We start from the raw sequence: 15,442 nt of genomic DNA, 5'->3' as shown, positions 1-15,442 counted from the left end.
GGACGACATTACAATAGGCCTTGATTGTTAAGGCTTTGTTCCACTGCCTGTGAATAATTCAAACAGGAAGTGCAGAGGCACACAGTATCGAGACTTAAACAAAGGCAAGTCTGGCATCAACACATCCGAATTTAGAAAATCAAGCACCACATGTTAACTTACCTCTGAATTCATTTGCGCTGTTGTTGAAATTGGCTGAGGTGGAAATTGAACTGTGATGTTCCTGACAAAAGGGAACACCACTTCAGTGTGCTACAATTAGCACATGATGCTATTGGCTGAATACCTACAAGATTTTAAGAAAATATCCTAACCATTTTTATTTTTTTTCATCTAAGACTTCTTTTAGAATGTGATGTAGCACACATTATATGAATTACAAGATAACACTGTTGACTGGAATAGAATGTGATGTTAGTATGTTGTTACGCTAATGATGCAAATTATGCTATAATTTTTGATGCTATCTTTATATTTTATAAATACGTTTATTCATAGTCAAAAGATGATTGATTTTTTTTTTCAATGTATTTTTTATGATAGATACAACTTTTTGTTATTTTTGTTGCCTGAGGCAACAACAAAAAATTGCTTCACTGCATGTAAGGATGGTCAAAGCAGTGATGTTTTATTTTTAATCATTTTTTATTCCATTTTATTTTTGTTTATATTTTTATTTATAGTTATAATGTAGTTAAATCATTTTATATTTTATTTTGATATTTTATAAATACAATGTTTATTATATAGCACATGCAGATTGAATAAAAAATTTATTACAATTTTTTTTTATATTATATACTATATTGATTTTATATTTATTCATAAACATATTACAAGGTTATTAAATGAAACTGAAACTATAAAAAATTCATTTTGTTAATTGAAATAAAGCTAAAATGCATTATAAATATATTATGAAAAACATAAATTTTAATTAAAAATGTTGCCGTGGAAAATAAAATAAGTGTCCCAAAATTTCCAAAACTAAAGCTAAATTTTTAAATTTTTTTATATTTTTTATAATAATAATAATAATAATAATAATAATAATAATAATGACAAAAGTGCATAAAATTACTAAAAGTAAAATAAAAACTGAAAATGTAAAATAAAGAAAATTCAAAATAGAAATCCTCTATAATAAATTATAGAATTACTATTAAACATTATTAATTATGCATTATAGAATTATTATTGTAACCTTTTACATTATTATAATAATTGTAATATACATACATACAATACAATAAATTTTTATCTTATTTTGATGCTTTTTTTGTTTGATTTCCAGATGCCCCTACTGTTCGTATGAAGTCTGATCCTGTTTATGTGAACTTGGGAGACACTGCTGACTTACTGTGTATCGCTGATGCCAACCCCATCACCTACAGTATGTTCTCCTGGAAGTGGATGGTGAGCGATGTCTTTGTCATTTCTGTTTTGCTTTCTCTTTTGCTTATTCTCACTGCTGACTTACTGTGTATCGCTGATGAAAAAAAAAAAGAAAAAAAAAAAAGAAAAAAAAAAAACCCCCAGAACAAGACCCCAACCCCCCCCTTTCTCTTTTGCTTATTATTGTCCTTTGTTAGCTCAGCTCATGCACTATCTCTCTTTTTATCACCTCTATTTATCTCTCGCATCTCTCCTCTTTGTCTCTAACTCCCTCTTTCTCTCTGACTTCTCTTTTCTAAGCATGTGGCACAGCTACTCTGTGACAAAGATGCTATTTCACCCTTCTAACTACAACAATGTCTCACCTTTATGCTTAATACTTCTGGCCTAAATAGAGAAAAATAGCTTTCATTAAAGCTTCCTTTCCAAAGGCCACATTTCTCAGCGGTAGGCGCAATTGGGGCCGTTTCCGACCATTTCAGCATCTATAGTGCCCCAAGTTCCTAGTCATTGTTTGCGATATCTGAAGCCTCCCTCGTTTTCTGTCTGTTTTATGTGAATACTGTATGTGGGAAAATTGATGTTGGTGTGAAGTCGTTGCCTTCTTTTGGCTTTTTCTAAGTTTTGGTTTGTGAGTTTGTGGCTTTTCTATGAGTTCTACAGGTGTGTGTGTGTGTGTGTGTGTTTTGCAAATAGGGTGAAGGGGAAGTCGATGATCTGGGAGAAGAGAGTGAAGATGAAGGCACTGGTTTGTTAACTATTTATGAGGTTACCCGTGACCGGGCAGGTTTTTACAAGTGTACAGCAGACAACGGTGTAGCGCCTCCTGGCAGTGTGGAAGGACAGCTCATCGTACGCTGTGAGTTCTGCTAGTCACTATATAGCAAAACTGTGTTTAAAGAGAAATTAACCAGAAAGACTTTTCTTTTGAGAACAATAAAATTGAATGTGGCCTGGAAGTGTCAAGCTTCAAAAAGAATGATAAAAGTATAATAGAAGTAGTCCATATGACCAGTGGTTATAGTCAACAAAAATTACTGATGAAAATGGTAGTTAACAAAGGCTTTTTAATTTAATTTGTGTTAAATGATGAAGCATGTTAAAATGAATATATAAACTGTTGGAATACTTTTCATTTTGCACTTTCTCATCAACTAAATTTAATAAACTAATTTTGATTTGCTAAAATTAGATCATTTAGATTAGAGGTTATTTTAGTTTGAGTGAAACTGATTCAAAATAATGAAGATGAGATGATTAACTACTGACTCAATTTTAAGGATTTTTGTGCAGATTAAAACAGAAATTGTTTAAAAATTAGCACTGTACAGTATATCACTTGAATGCTTTATTACTCTTTTGAAGCCAAACTGTAGCTTTGTGTGAGGAACAGACTGCAGTTGTATTCAGTAGTAACTTAAACCATAATCTCTTGCAAAAATATAACAAAATAAACACTACCATTCAAAAGTATGAAGTTAGTAAAGTGTTTTTAGTAGTAACAATCAGCAAAGACCATTTAGTTTTATCTGAGGTGGCAGTAAAGACATGTATAATGTTACAAATAAATCTATTTCAAATAAATGCTGTTTGTTTAAACTTTTTTATTCATCAGAGAGTCCTGAAGAAATGTCATGTTTCCACAAAAATATCCAGCAGCACAACTTCTCAACATTGATAATAATGAGAAATGATTCTTGAGCAGCAAATCATCAGATTAGAATGATTTCTGAGAATCATGTGACACTGAAGATTGAAGTAATGATGCTGAAAATTCAGCTTTGCATCACAGGAATAAATTACACTTTAAAATATATTAATATTGAAATCACTTAATTTAAATTGTAGTAATATTTCACAATGTTACAGTTGTCATTGCATTTTTTATTCAAATAAATGCAGCCTTGGTAATCATAAGAGTAGAAACTTACTGTATTTTTATTTCAAATTTATTTATTTTATTAATTTTTTATACAGTAATGTGGTTTATTTAATAAAAAAAAAAAAGCACTGATGATAATGCATCTGGTCTGAGCAAGGGTTTGTCTAATTTTAAATGAGTACTGGTCTTTTAAACACTTGTTTTATGTTTCTGCAGTTGCTCCAGAGCTTCAGAAGGGGCCGCAGTGGAGGAAGGTGGCCAGCCGGGGGGACGGCAGCAGCGATGCAAATGTGGTTTGCCAGGCACAAGGCGTTCCTCGTGTCCACTTCACCTGGGCAAAAAATGGATTCCCTTTAGACCTCGGCAACCCCAGGTGATCCACTCTTGTCTTCATTCAGCATGGGTTATCATGCTCTGCTGCATGCTCTTTGGTTTGTTGAAGCTACGTCCATTAGTATATATATAATATATATGATTATATATTTTATATAATAGATTATAAGATTATAGATATTTTACTTAATTTAAGGAGAATATAAATCAATGAGCAGTTCCCATTTCGAAAGCTCTGTAAGCACTATGTGTGTTTTTCAAGAGAGGAGTTGTTCTGCACGTGCAGCAGCCATGATCACATACTGTACTTGTGTGTATGTGTGGAATGTGTTATGACGGGGTTTAAAGTTTAAGTATGTGTTCATGTGTTTGTTTCATGTGTTTTACAGCTTGTAATGATGGTGTTTGTTAGGGCTTGCAAAGCTGCATTGTATTATTGGTACTCCTCAAACATTGTTTGTATTCTTCTCCACAAGGTTTTTTATTATTATTATTATTATTATTATTATTTTTTTTTTTTTTTTTTTTTTTTTTATTTTTTTTTATTATTATTATTATTTTTATTATTATTATTATTATTATTATTATTACAGTTTTAACCACTTAACAAAGACTCTTGTCATACTTGTACTTCATGTTTAATTTCATCCTTAGATATGCTATCCATCCATCATGTAATGTAAAGTATTAATATATTAAATATATTAATAATATATATTTATATCAGTCTGTATCTGTGTGTATATATATATGATTAATATATATTAATTATATAAGACATCTTATTATAATTAATGTTGATTTCTTTTTTCTTTTTCTTTTTTTTATTTCTTTTTTTGTAGTTAGTATCACAGATTCCACAAAATTATTCAGACAGATAGATAGATGGATAGATAGAGCAGCTTTTTTCTTTTATTTGCATACTGAAGTGTGTACATACTTTTCTTTCTAAATAACTATTTAGTTATAGATTTGTTGCTTTTGCTGATTTTCAATTCCTTCAGGAAATACCAAATGCAATTCTGTTTTGATTGTTTTTCAGTACTGAATATCTCATATTAGTGTTTTTGTGACTTTGATTTACAGGTACGAGGAAAAGATGGAGGTGACAGGGACCGTCCACACCAGCATTCTGACTGTCATAAACGTGAGCGCAGCGCTGGACTATGCCATCTTCACCTGCACCGCCCAAAACAGCATGGGAGTGGACTCTCTAGACATCCAGCTCCTCAGCACCAGTACGTACAAACAGGAAGTGAGCATTTTAGTGCCAAGCTAGAGCGGTCAGCTTCACCTGACTGGTCAGGTCACCTTCTCTTGACCCCTATTGAAAGGTGAACGTGAATTAGCATAAATGTATGAATAAATAAAAATGTAATAAATGAAAACAAACAGACACGGGCGTCAGGGTGCCGCATTTCTTATCTCCAACTCATACGCGCACACAAAGATGATGAGCAGAACCATGAAAGAGATTTTTGCTCGGCAATGAGATTTTGATTTTCTCGACCTGAGCAGCAATTGTGATATTAATTATTCAGGTGTGGTAATCAGCACCCGCTCTTTTTCAGGCTGTCCCTTAATTTACAGAACAACAGGGTCAAACTATCCGTGTACCTCTCTCTCATAATGACTTCCCCCCCCATATCTCTTTGTAATACAAATGATGTTACTTCTTTACATTGCACACAAAAATTATCACATTTACAAAGTTATTATAGAAAAAAAAAATAAAGAAAAAAGTTTTAATTGTGAATAATTCTTATTTCTAGAAAAAAATAAACAATATATATTTACTGCATTTTTAACATTTATAAATTAATTATTATGAATATCAATTTCCCAATACAAGACATGGAAATAAATATAAATAATGTTAAGTAGTTATAATATGAATATGTTAATATTTATATATTTATTTATATGAGTACATTTAAAAAGTACAGCAGGAAAAAAATATTTTTCCTATGAAGATGCTATCTGTGCTGTCTTTCTGTTGCTCTCTTTGTTTCTCTAAGGTCTGTGGTCTGTGTTTATCATAAAAACCATGAAATACAATCCAATATCCGCCTCTTTTTGTCCACACCTCCTTCTCTGTTTTTACTTCCGTGAATTTTCATAATTAATCTGACACAGCGGTAATAAAGTTTATTTGCTTCTTATCATCAATCGACTGGGGAACGGAATGGTGCAGATGTTTGCTCCCTGCTTTGCAATTTTGGATTGACCCCTTCACTCTCTTCACAAGATAATTAGCTAGTTTCATAGTGAAGTGTATTATTGACACACATATTTCTTTCTGACTGTAGAGTAGCCTGCTAATTTGTTTTTTTGTTGTCTCTCTCTGTCTCTCTTTCCCACTTAAATCAACATTCTCCGAGCAATGCAATAAGATTCAGGCAGTAGTTGTATTTTTAATGAGCTTGTGTTCTCTTTGTTTCTCTGTGTGTGTCTCAGACCACCCCGATCCCCCATCAGACCTGAAGCTGCTCCGTGTCGACCATAACTCTGTAACTCTGGAATGGATGCCTGGATTTGACGGTGGTTTGACACAGAACTTCCGTGTCAGGTGAAGTTGTCATAAATGCTGCTGTGAGGTGTCTAGAACATGTGGTGTGTGTTGTGGGTATGTTTTATCTCTCAGTCTCTAGTGTGTCACAACACTGCACACATTTCAGTTGGCTGATGTTTAAACGTTTTTATCTAAGTCCATGGCACCATAATTCCCATATGATTCCCTGATAGGAAAGGCAGGTTTATTTTTTATGTCACAGCTCATAGTAATTCAGTCCTGTCTGGTCCAGAAGTTTGAAACCATAATGAAAGTCAGAAATTCTAAATTCTGAATTTAATGATAATAATAAAAAAAATTAAACAAATCTTTAAAAATGCTATTTAATTCTGAAAACAATTTTTATTTTATTTCATTTTATTTTATTTTTTTTTTATTTGGAAAAATTTAAAACTATTTATTATGTAAAATTAATAAGATATATTTAAGGTTCTGCACTCAAGGTAAACACACTGAATGCAAAATTCTAAATATTTCTTATTAATTTTAAGATTATTTTTTTGATCATTCTCGAATCATGCTGATCACATAGTAATCTTGTTTTACATAATCTTGTGGAGTCCATGCAGCTTTAGTTTTGCTGTCATTAAAGCAAAAGCCTGACAAACCATATATTTAAGAATTGAGATATAAAAGTGAAATTTAAATCATTTAAGAACATAAAATGAATAAGGACAAAACAAATAAATAAATAAAAGTGATATATAAATTGATTAAAATAAATAAAAATAAAAGGAAATAAATTCAAACTTAAGTTTTAAGTATATCAAATTTGAAATTTCTTTGCATTTTTGATTAAACTTTTCATTCAGATTTTTATGTCATAATAAATTTGGTAATACAAAAACTTATTAAAGGAAAACAGAAGCATTTCTATTATATCTCAGACTTTTAGACTGAGCTGTATGAAAGTCAAGTGTCATGCAAAAACATAAAATGAATAAACAATTAAAGGAAAAAATAAGTTTCATTTAGAAATGTATAAAAATGAATAATAAGGAAAAAACATTTACAAGTATATAAACATTAGCATCTGTTTGATTGACAGGTACCAGTGGCCGGGATCAGCGAGTTTCATGTATGTGGACGTGTTTCCTCCGACAGCTACTGTGTATACAGTCACAGGCCTCAACCCTTCCACTACGTACAACCTTTCAGTCAACGCTATCAATACAATGGGAGAGAGCAGCTATGCAGACAACAACAAAATCCTGAGCGTCACCACTGCCGGTATATTCAGCTCAGCCTGTCTAATAAACTTACCGACACATTAACTAAATTATTCGTCATTTGGGTTCCAACCATGGTGGTTTTTCTGGTAGGTTTAGATACCGGCTTTACTTTCCACTGATTTGATGAGCCATTCATCAATCCGACCAATCACATCTCATTTGCAATGCAAAGATCACGGCTGAGCCTCATGTAAGCCGAATAGCTGAACGTCTACCCCAATCAGTGCCACAGTGTGTTTTCTGAATGCATATTTCAGTCTGTATTTTACCGGGTTTTTCAAAAGAGAGGGAGAAAAATGGAGCGATAGACGGAGAGAGACAGAAAACAAAACTGTGTGATGTATGATAAATGATGATAAGCTACGTTCCCTCGGCAAACATAATGAATTCTGCAATTGTAATGTCATAGCATTTGATTTGCAAAACAAATTAGTCATGAGCACAGGCAGCTGACGGAAGTACGGAAAACACAACTTAGCTCTGCCACAGAGTTTCTTGATAGCAGAACTAACAAACCTTATTTATTTAACAATTATCAGCGATTTGAAGCGAAATTCTGTCATATTTTGCTCACTGTCATATTTTATCATGTCATAATAAGAAGTACAAAAGGAGATATTTTAAAGAATGTTCAAGCTGCTCTTTTCCATACAAAAAACCCATACAGTGACCAGTGGCTGTCAAGGTCCAAAAAAGCAACATAGAAACATCAAAATTCATCTATAGCTTTTTGTTAACTTAAAATATCTTATTTGCATTTAGGCAGTCAAACATGGTGGAATGTAATGTCATGGTACATGAGAACCATGTTTGCCATCATTTATACTACTATTTAAAAGTATGGTGTTGGAAAGTCTCTTCATTTGTTTGATTAAAAGTACAGTAAAATAATGTAATAGTATTACAATTTAAAAGAAATATTTTCTGTTTGCATATATTTTAAAATGTAATTCATTCCTGTGATGCAAAGCCGAATTTTTGGCATCATTACTCCAGTCTTCAGTGTCACATGATCCTTCAGAAATCATTCTAATATGCTGATTTGGAAACATTTCTTATAATTATAAATGTTGAAAACATTTGTGCTGCTTAATATTTTTGTGTTGCATTTTTTTCAGGATGCTTTGATGAATAGAACGTTCAAAAGAACAGCATTTATTTGAAATAGAAATGTTTTGTAAAATTATGCCTTTACTGTCACTTTTGATCAAATTAATTTATTCTTATGTAATACAAATATTTTCTTAAAAAAAAATAATAATCTTACTGACCCCAAACTTTTTAACAATAGTAAATTGTGTATATAAATAACATTTACAATTTGCATCCTTTTTTAAAGGCTTCAGTCCTGATTTACTGTAATTGCATGGCTATTTCAAAAACATTTCTGTCTGAACTTGCCCTTTAAGGATGAATAACAACTAGTAGAACAGTTCAGTTTGTACAGTCCTCACTAAAACTTAAACATATGGCATATATGGTTTTGCTTGAGCAGCATTCAACAATAACTAGACTAGACAGTACATGCTCTGCTTTCTGCAGTCACCTTATTTCAACTCAATTCAGTCGAGTAGAAGCCATATGTAATTTAATGCAAATGAAAACGGGGACGTGAAAGTACAGTCCATTCAAGTGCCTCGTTTTCGTTTGTGTCAAATTAAATATGCCATTTACTCTGACTAAAGTCTTTACACATCACAATGGGGCTTTTCAGGCTAGAGTAAGTCCATAATGTTTGATTTTACACACTGGTACCTCTACCGCTTTCAGTTGAATTCATTATTTTCCTTTCTACTCTGTATTTGCTGTCCACTCTAATGGACTCGGATATACATAGTACTAGTGTTGATGCAAAGTGTTTTTAAATGCATAGAAAAATGCATAAATCAATTTCAGTTTTGGAATTTCTGATCTTAGACTCACGATCAAAGCAGAACAAGGTGACTGCACTCTGTAACCTCTGCATTAAGTGATTTACCTTCTCTTTTTCTCTCTCTCTTTCTCTCAGATGCAGAGGAAGCAGATGACGGGGTCTCCCCAGCAGACCAGGACTCAGCTCTTGCAGGTGCTGCATTTCTTCCTCCAGCTTACTGCAGCTGTTATTTATCAAATGTAGAAAAGGCCTGACACCCCAGAATTCAGATCAATTTCTCAGCTCATACTTCAGTTTCCGTGGCCTTTACCTTGCCGTTTCATGTGCTTTCATAAAGCCTTGGAGCTCAATGTTTTCCCCGCTGCAGTTTTGCTCAGGCTATAATCCTCAACTCTTTGGTGCTGTTTAATGGGACACCATGGCAGTTATTGACCCTTGAGTCGGGATACAAAATAAACTGACATTAGCTTGCAGCAAATTCGAAGACTGTCAGATACTGCTTTGCATTTTGATTGGGTTTGTGTAGAAAAGATTCATTAGGGTTTTCAGTTTCCTTGGATAGTTCCTATGTCATCAGTTTGATTTGGGAATGATACACTGTGTGAGGCAGTATGTTTTCTGGGAGAGATTCATCAGTGTCTTTCGTCTATGTGAATAAACTAGTTCTTGCAGCGTTGGAGGTATTTTCACGCTGTGAGGCATGACTCGAGCATGTCAGATCTGTACCAATCACACACTCTCTTCTACAAAACTGTGACATATAGTATAGCAAATCCAACAAGACAGTGATGCATAGTTGTGCAAATTCAACCCAAGACATATTTCAGCATCATGAACATGTGTGTGTGTGTGTGTGTGTGTGTGTGTGTGTGTGTGTGTGTGTGTGTGTGTGTGTGTGTGTGTGTGTGTGTGTGTGTGTGTGTGTGTGTGTGTGTGTGAATTTCAGCATGACTGTCATTAATATATCTTGTGGCCAAAAAGTATTTGAACTCTTAAGTCATGCCTAAAAATGTCAGAATGTCATTGCATTGGATGACAAATATCTACCCAAGTTGCAAACAAATGATTCTAGACCTTTTCTCTAACTAACTCAAACTAACAGGCTTTTGAGCTGTTTTTGCAAATAGCTTTAAGCAACTGGTGTCAGGCTGATTTTGTATGGATGTTTTAATGGGTGTTATAATAATAATAATAATAATAAATGATATAAAACAATACAACATTTAATAATAATAATATATTGAATAATAATATTGTTTAATTATTATGATGATGATGATTATTTTTATTATTAAAATTTTTTTTATAAAAAAATTCTAATTAATATTATTGGCTTTATTTACACTATTCAATGTTAGACAAATGAGAAGTATTATGAAAAAATGTTTTTAATAATAATAATAATAATAATTTATCCAATAATAAAAAAAGTTTAATTATTATTATTATTAAAATGACATTTTGGCTTCAATTACATCATTCAACACTAGACAAAATAAATGAGGAAGAGTTTTGTGGAAACTTTTTAAAGTTGTTGTTATTATTATTATTATTATTATTATTATTATTATTATTATTATTATTATTAAGTTAATGTTGTGTATTAAATTTTTCGTATAATTATAAATATATAATAATGATAATAATAATAATTTGTTTATTATCATTGATAATAATAATAATAATAATAATAATAATAATAATAATAATAATAATAATAATTATTTTTTGTTATTGTTAGTAGTATTTTTTTTTTTTTTTTTTTAATTAATTTTTTATTATTTTTTTTTATTTAAATATTTAATTTTATTATATAAAATATGCAACACTCTTAGTCATTCCTGTCCAAAAAGATTATTTAAAAAAAAAAAGTTAACTGAGAAAAAAAACAAAAAAAAACAGGAGATAATTTCTTCTATAGAGGTTACATGAGGAAAGGCACATAATTGACAACCACAAAGTTTCCAAAAATGTTTGTCTTTTACAGCTTTGAGTCAGTTAGTGTCCAAATACGTTTTGGGGTCCAATCACTTTAATAAAATTATATTTTCAGACGCATTATGTAGTTTTTATTCACAACTCTCGTTCCTCAACAGGTCATGGTCTTCCTGTCTATGTGGTGGTGATCCTGGTTGTGGGCGGTCTTCTGTTGTTCCTAAACCCTCTGAGCTACTTTCTATTCACCAAATGGAAAAGAGGGCGGAGCCTGAAAGGTAATTGACAGCAAAACTGCGTGTCGCTATTTAAAGGGGGGGGGGGGTGGGGGGTGGTTGGGGGGGGGGGGGGGGGGGGGGGGGGGGGGGGGGGGGGGGGGGGGGGGGGGGGGGGGGGGGGGGGGGGGGGGGGGAGGGGGGGGGGGGGGGGGGGGGGGGGGGGGGGGGGGGGGGGGGGGGGGGGGGGGGGGGGGGGGGGGGCTAAAGGTAATTGACAGCAAAACTGCGTGTCGCTATTTCTACTTTGTGCTGTTAGACAGCGTGTCCTAGACTGGTCGACTCTGAGTGATAGTATGATTTGTAAATTTTATGTACTTTTTTCTTTTTCTCTTATCTCGCTCGCTACCTCCTCAGCCATCTGCATCATCCCGCCATCTCTCCTTTCCCCGGCAGCTGTCACTTCCTCCCTTCATCTCTCCCCTTAACTCGCCCCTTTCCCTTTCGTCCTCTGTCATTTTCTCTCTCACTCACCCCATCTGTCTTTTTTTTTTGCCTCGCCCCTTCCTTCAAACTTTCAGGTGTCTTGTCTCTCCCCTCTCATCTCTAGCTCCCTTTTTCTTTCTTTTCCTCTCTATTCATGAACCTGTCGTCCTCTCCTCTCGCTTTCAATTTGAACGGCCCTTTTTATCAGTTTATTAAAGCTACTGTCACAACACAATTTGTAAAGAGAAACCAATAATTGAAATGGCGTATGATGAATGTTTCATACACAAACAATCTCGTGTTCTGTCTGTCTGACATTCTGGCTTTCCTTTTATTTCCTTCATGCTCTCCTTCCTGTGACCTCTGCCCTGTAACACGCCACTCTCATTTGTTTTTTTTTGCATTTAGAGGACACCAGGAGCATTTCACAGGAGACTAAAAGTGAAGAGGAGAGGTGAGTCACGTTAGTGCTCTGAATCAAAGCTCTGTTGCAGGTATGCCCACTTAGTTCTGCCCCTGATGTGGCTAAACCCTGAAAAAATAAGTTTGCTGATAAAAAGTGCAAAACTTGTTGCAATGATGCTAGGTTTGCTAGGTGGTTATTTACTGCCGTAAAGTTTAATACTTGGTTATAGAGATTTGAACAAACTCCTATGCCTTAATTTGAGCAGTAATAATGGTGATGTGAGCCTTAGCGAGCCACACTAACAAGCAAGACCAGCATGCTGTGATTCCAGTAGCTATAGAAGTCCTCAAGATGGCATATAGAAATGCTGCTTAGCTTGCATCTCCATAAATAAACTCCAGAGAAGTACAGAGTGTTAATTTCACCAGCCTACAGGTGAGTCATGAGCCAAAAAAAGCAGAATAGACAAAAGTCTTGGAGTTTTAATAGGATATTTAAAAAGAGAAGTCTGAAGTGTACATACATTTTTTTTAACTTAACGTAAAATGGCAAAGGCAGAGCATTTTACTTCTGTAAAATGACCCAGAATATGTTTTAAGAAAAATAAATATTTACAGTAGATACATTAATTTATTAAATATGTGTATTATTAATTCACTGACGTGTTTAAACATTAAGACATAAAATAGTGATTTGTGTTAAGCCATAAAATCTAATATGCAATAGAAAGTCATTCACTACATTATGTACTGTATATAATAGTATATTTTAAGTTATTTATAAATGTCATTAATAATATTAAATTAAAAGCAAATATGAAAGGAATATTAATAAATAATTTAGTTGTATATATATAAATAATTTACTTGTATAAATATATTATATAACATGCATAGTGGATGATGCATTAGTGTTATTATATATGTATATATTTTGTACAGATTTCAATAGATTTTCTGGGCATCTGTATTTATTGACTGCTCCCTGCTTGCAGAAGTTCTTCTTTCTTGTCATGTTTTCTAACTTGCAGGTGCGATGTGAATGTGATGTTTCTGTGTTTCTGCAGGTCCACAGTGAGCGGCTCAACCCGCTATGCGAGCAGAGAGCTCATCAACGCCTCGGCACAGCGAACGCTCCTCATTGACAGCAGCTCCGAGCCTGACAGCAGCGTCTATGAGAGCTACGGACGGGTATATCACTGGACACTCACACAGTCTGTTCAGGCTTTCCCATGATTTTTTTTTTTTTTAAACATACAGATACAAATACATGAAATGATTTGCCTTATATTCAGTCTTATATTCCCAAACAAAGTTTATTACTACTGAAGATGTCCTTTTTCCTCAATAGCAGGAGAGTTCTCATTATTACTACCCAACTGAGGCCTACAGTCCTGCTCTGTTTACTCATCCTGAAGGGCCTGAGGATCAACGTGAGACTAAATCTAATGTTCTTATACACTTAAGAGGGATTTTAAAGCATAACTTTACATTTTTTCTAGGTTTAAATCTTGCCTCTGTCAAGTTCTGATCCCTTTCCCAAATAACTTTCTGCCCATCTAGCAAAAAAGTTAATATTTGTGGCCCATCGCTAAAGAGTTTCTAGGGTTTTTTTCTAGGGATTCTATGCTTTGTAAGACTGTAGGGTACAGGTCTGTCTTTCATTGGAAGCTTACGAATAAATCATTCATCCATGCGACTTATTTTTATACTTGGTTAAAGGTAGCGATATGAACAAACCTGAGTATTGTAATAGTGATCCTTGCCTTAGCACACATAACAAAAATAAAAAAGTATTTTCTTCATCTCTGATTGTGAGGGGAGACATTTTTGAGCACATTTCTGCTTTTAAAAGCTCTTTTGTTTTTATGCAAAGTGAGTATTCAATATTTGAGCAAATCCCTCCAGTGACAGTTGTTTATGGATTAGTTAACAATTAAAACGTTTTTGCAGTTTGAAGGTACACGGTTGAAGTATTCATGTGCTGTGTTTCCTTCCCTCCAGATGGCAGACACGGCATAAACCCTTTCACTCATGACTATGAGGAGGTGAGAGGCTGGGGGACCTATGAGGACCTGCAGAGCTACTCACTGCTGCCCCCTGCTGCCCAATTTCATTCACGAGCACCAGTATCCACCTCCTATGAGGTGGGTGAGAACCAACAACCAGTTGGATCTATCTAGATGCACTTAATAAATTTTATATCCATTCAAAGGATACATGATATACATAAGCTCCCTTATGATTGCAGAATTATGGTATTGCAGGATAGTGGTGCAATAGTTTTTATATGACAGACTCTGTCAGTTTGCAGATTAGCTTTTGTTTATAGTTGTCGTTTATTCCACTTTTCTCCACAGGGAAGGGTATATGGTAAAGCTGATGTGGACGTAACAGCAGGAGTTTATGATTCTACGGTGTACAGACGCAGGAGAGACACAGACTTGCCGTTTGAGCTCAGAGGGGAGCTGGTTTAATAATAGTGAGGCTGGTGTGTGCTGTGGTCTAGACCAGCTCTACCCTGAGACCAGTTTGGGTTTATGAGTTGATAAAACATTTCCTCTTTTACTTTTCCTGTTATTTGTCTAAAATATGTTGACTGTTCTCTTTTTGCAGTTTAAGTTCATCATCAATGTTTAAATTGTTAAATAAATATTACATTTTGTTTTTAATTTGGTCTAAATCAGAAACTTTTTTGAGATCGGCTGCTGCCATGCTCCCGAATATGCTCCTTTTTTTAGCACATCGGACAGTCTCTTATGCTCCACAAGGCTGCATTTATTTGATAAAAAATGCAGTCAAAATAGTAATATTGTGAAATATTATTATCATTTAAAATAACTGTTTTCTATTTGAATATATTTTAAAATGTAATTTATTCCTGTGATGCAAAGCTGAATTTTCAGCATCATTAGTCCAGTCTTCAGTGACATGTGATCCTTAAGAAGCTCAGAAAGCACTTCTGATGATTAGTATATAATCCTGATATTATTATTTATTTATTTTTTAATGGAAACTGAATTTTTGTTTTATTTTATTTTATTTTTTTGTTTTGATGGCTAGAAAGTAAAAAAAAAAAAATGAAATATATATATATATATATATATATATATA

General features: G+C 33.7%; 1 protein-coding gene across 2 annotated transcripts in view; it reads left to right on the top strand.

Annotated features, from left to right (window-relative positions):
• Positions 1-15,000, top strand: part of nphs1 (NPHS1 adhesion molecule, nephrin) — a 32,030-nt gene extending 17,030 nt beyond the window's left edge. Inside the window, exons 11-23 of one of the 2 annotated variants that reach the window (XM_042771528.1) lie at positions 1,295-1,416; positions 2,092-2,254; positions 3,494-3,650; positions 4,697-4,848; positions 6,068-6,179; positions 7,231-7,412; positions 9,423-9,479; positions 11,384-11,500; positions 12,332-12,377; positions 13,396-13,519; positions 13,683-13,761; positions 14,333-14,475; positions 14,689-15,000. In XM_042771528.1, coding sequence (XP_042627462.1) covers positions 1,295-1,416; positions 2,092-2,254; positions 3,494-3,650; positions 4,697-4,848; positions 6,068-6,179; positions 7,231-7,412; positions 9,423-9,479; positions 11,384-11,500; positions 12,332-12,377; positions 13,396-13,519; positions 13,683-13,761; positions 14,333-14,475; positions 14,689-14,805 — 1,571 coding nt within the window. In that variant the 3' untranslated portion in view covers positions 14,806-15,000. Of the gene's footprint in view, positions 1-1,294; positions 1,417-2,091; positions 2,255-3,493; positions 3,651-4,696; positions 4,849-6,067; positions 6,180-7,230; positions 7,413-9,422; positions 9,480-11,383; positions 11,501-12,331; positions 12,378-13,395; positions 13,520-13,679; positions 13,762-14,332; positions 14,476-14,688 lie in introns of both variants that reach the window. The other variant, XM_042771527.1, reaches the window with a different exon arrangement.
• Positions 15,001-15,442: the final 442 nt, after the last annotated feature.

This window comes from Cyprinus carpio, chromosome A15 (genome assembly GCF_018340385.1).
Source record: "Cyprinus carpio isolate SPL01 chromosome A15, ASM1834038v1, whole genome shotgun sequence".
Lineage (NCBI taxonomy): Eukaryota > Metazoa > Chordata > Actinopteri > Cypriniformes > Cyprinidae > Cyprinus > Cyprinus carpio.
The sequence above is the reverse complement of the archived record's forward strand: the minus strand, read 5'-3'. Positions and strand labels throughout refer to the sequence as shown.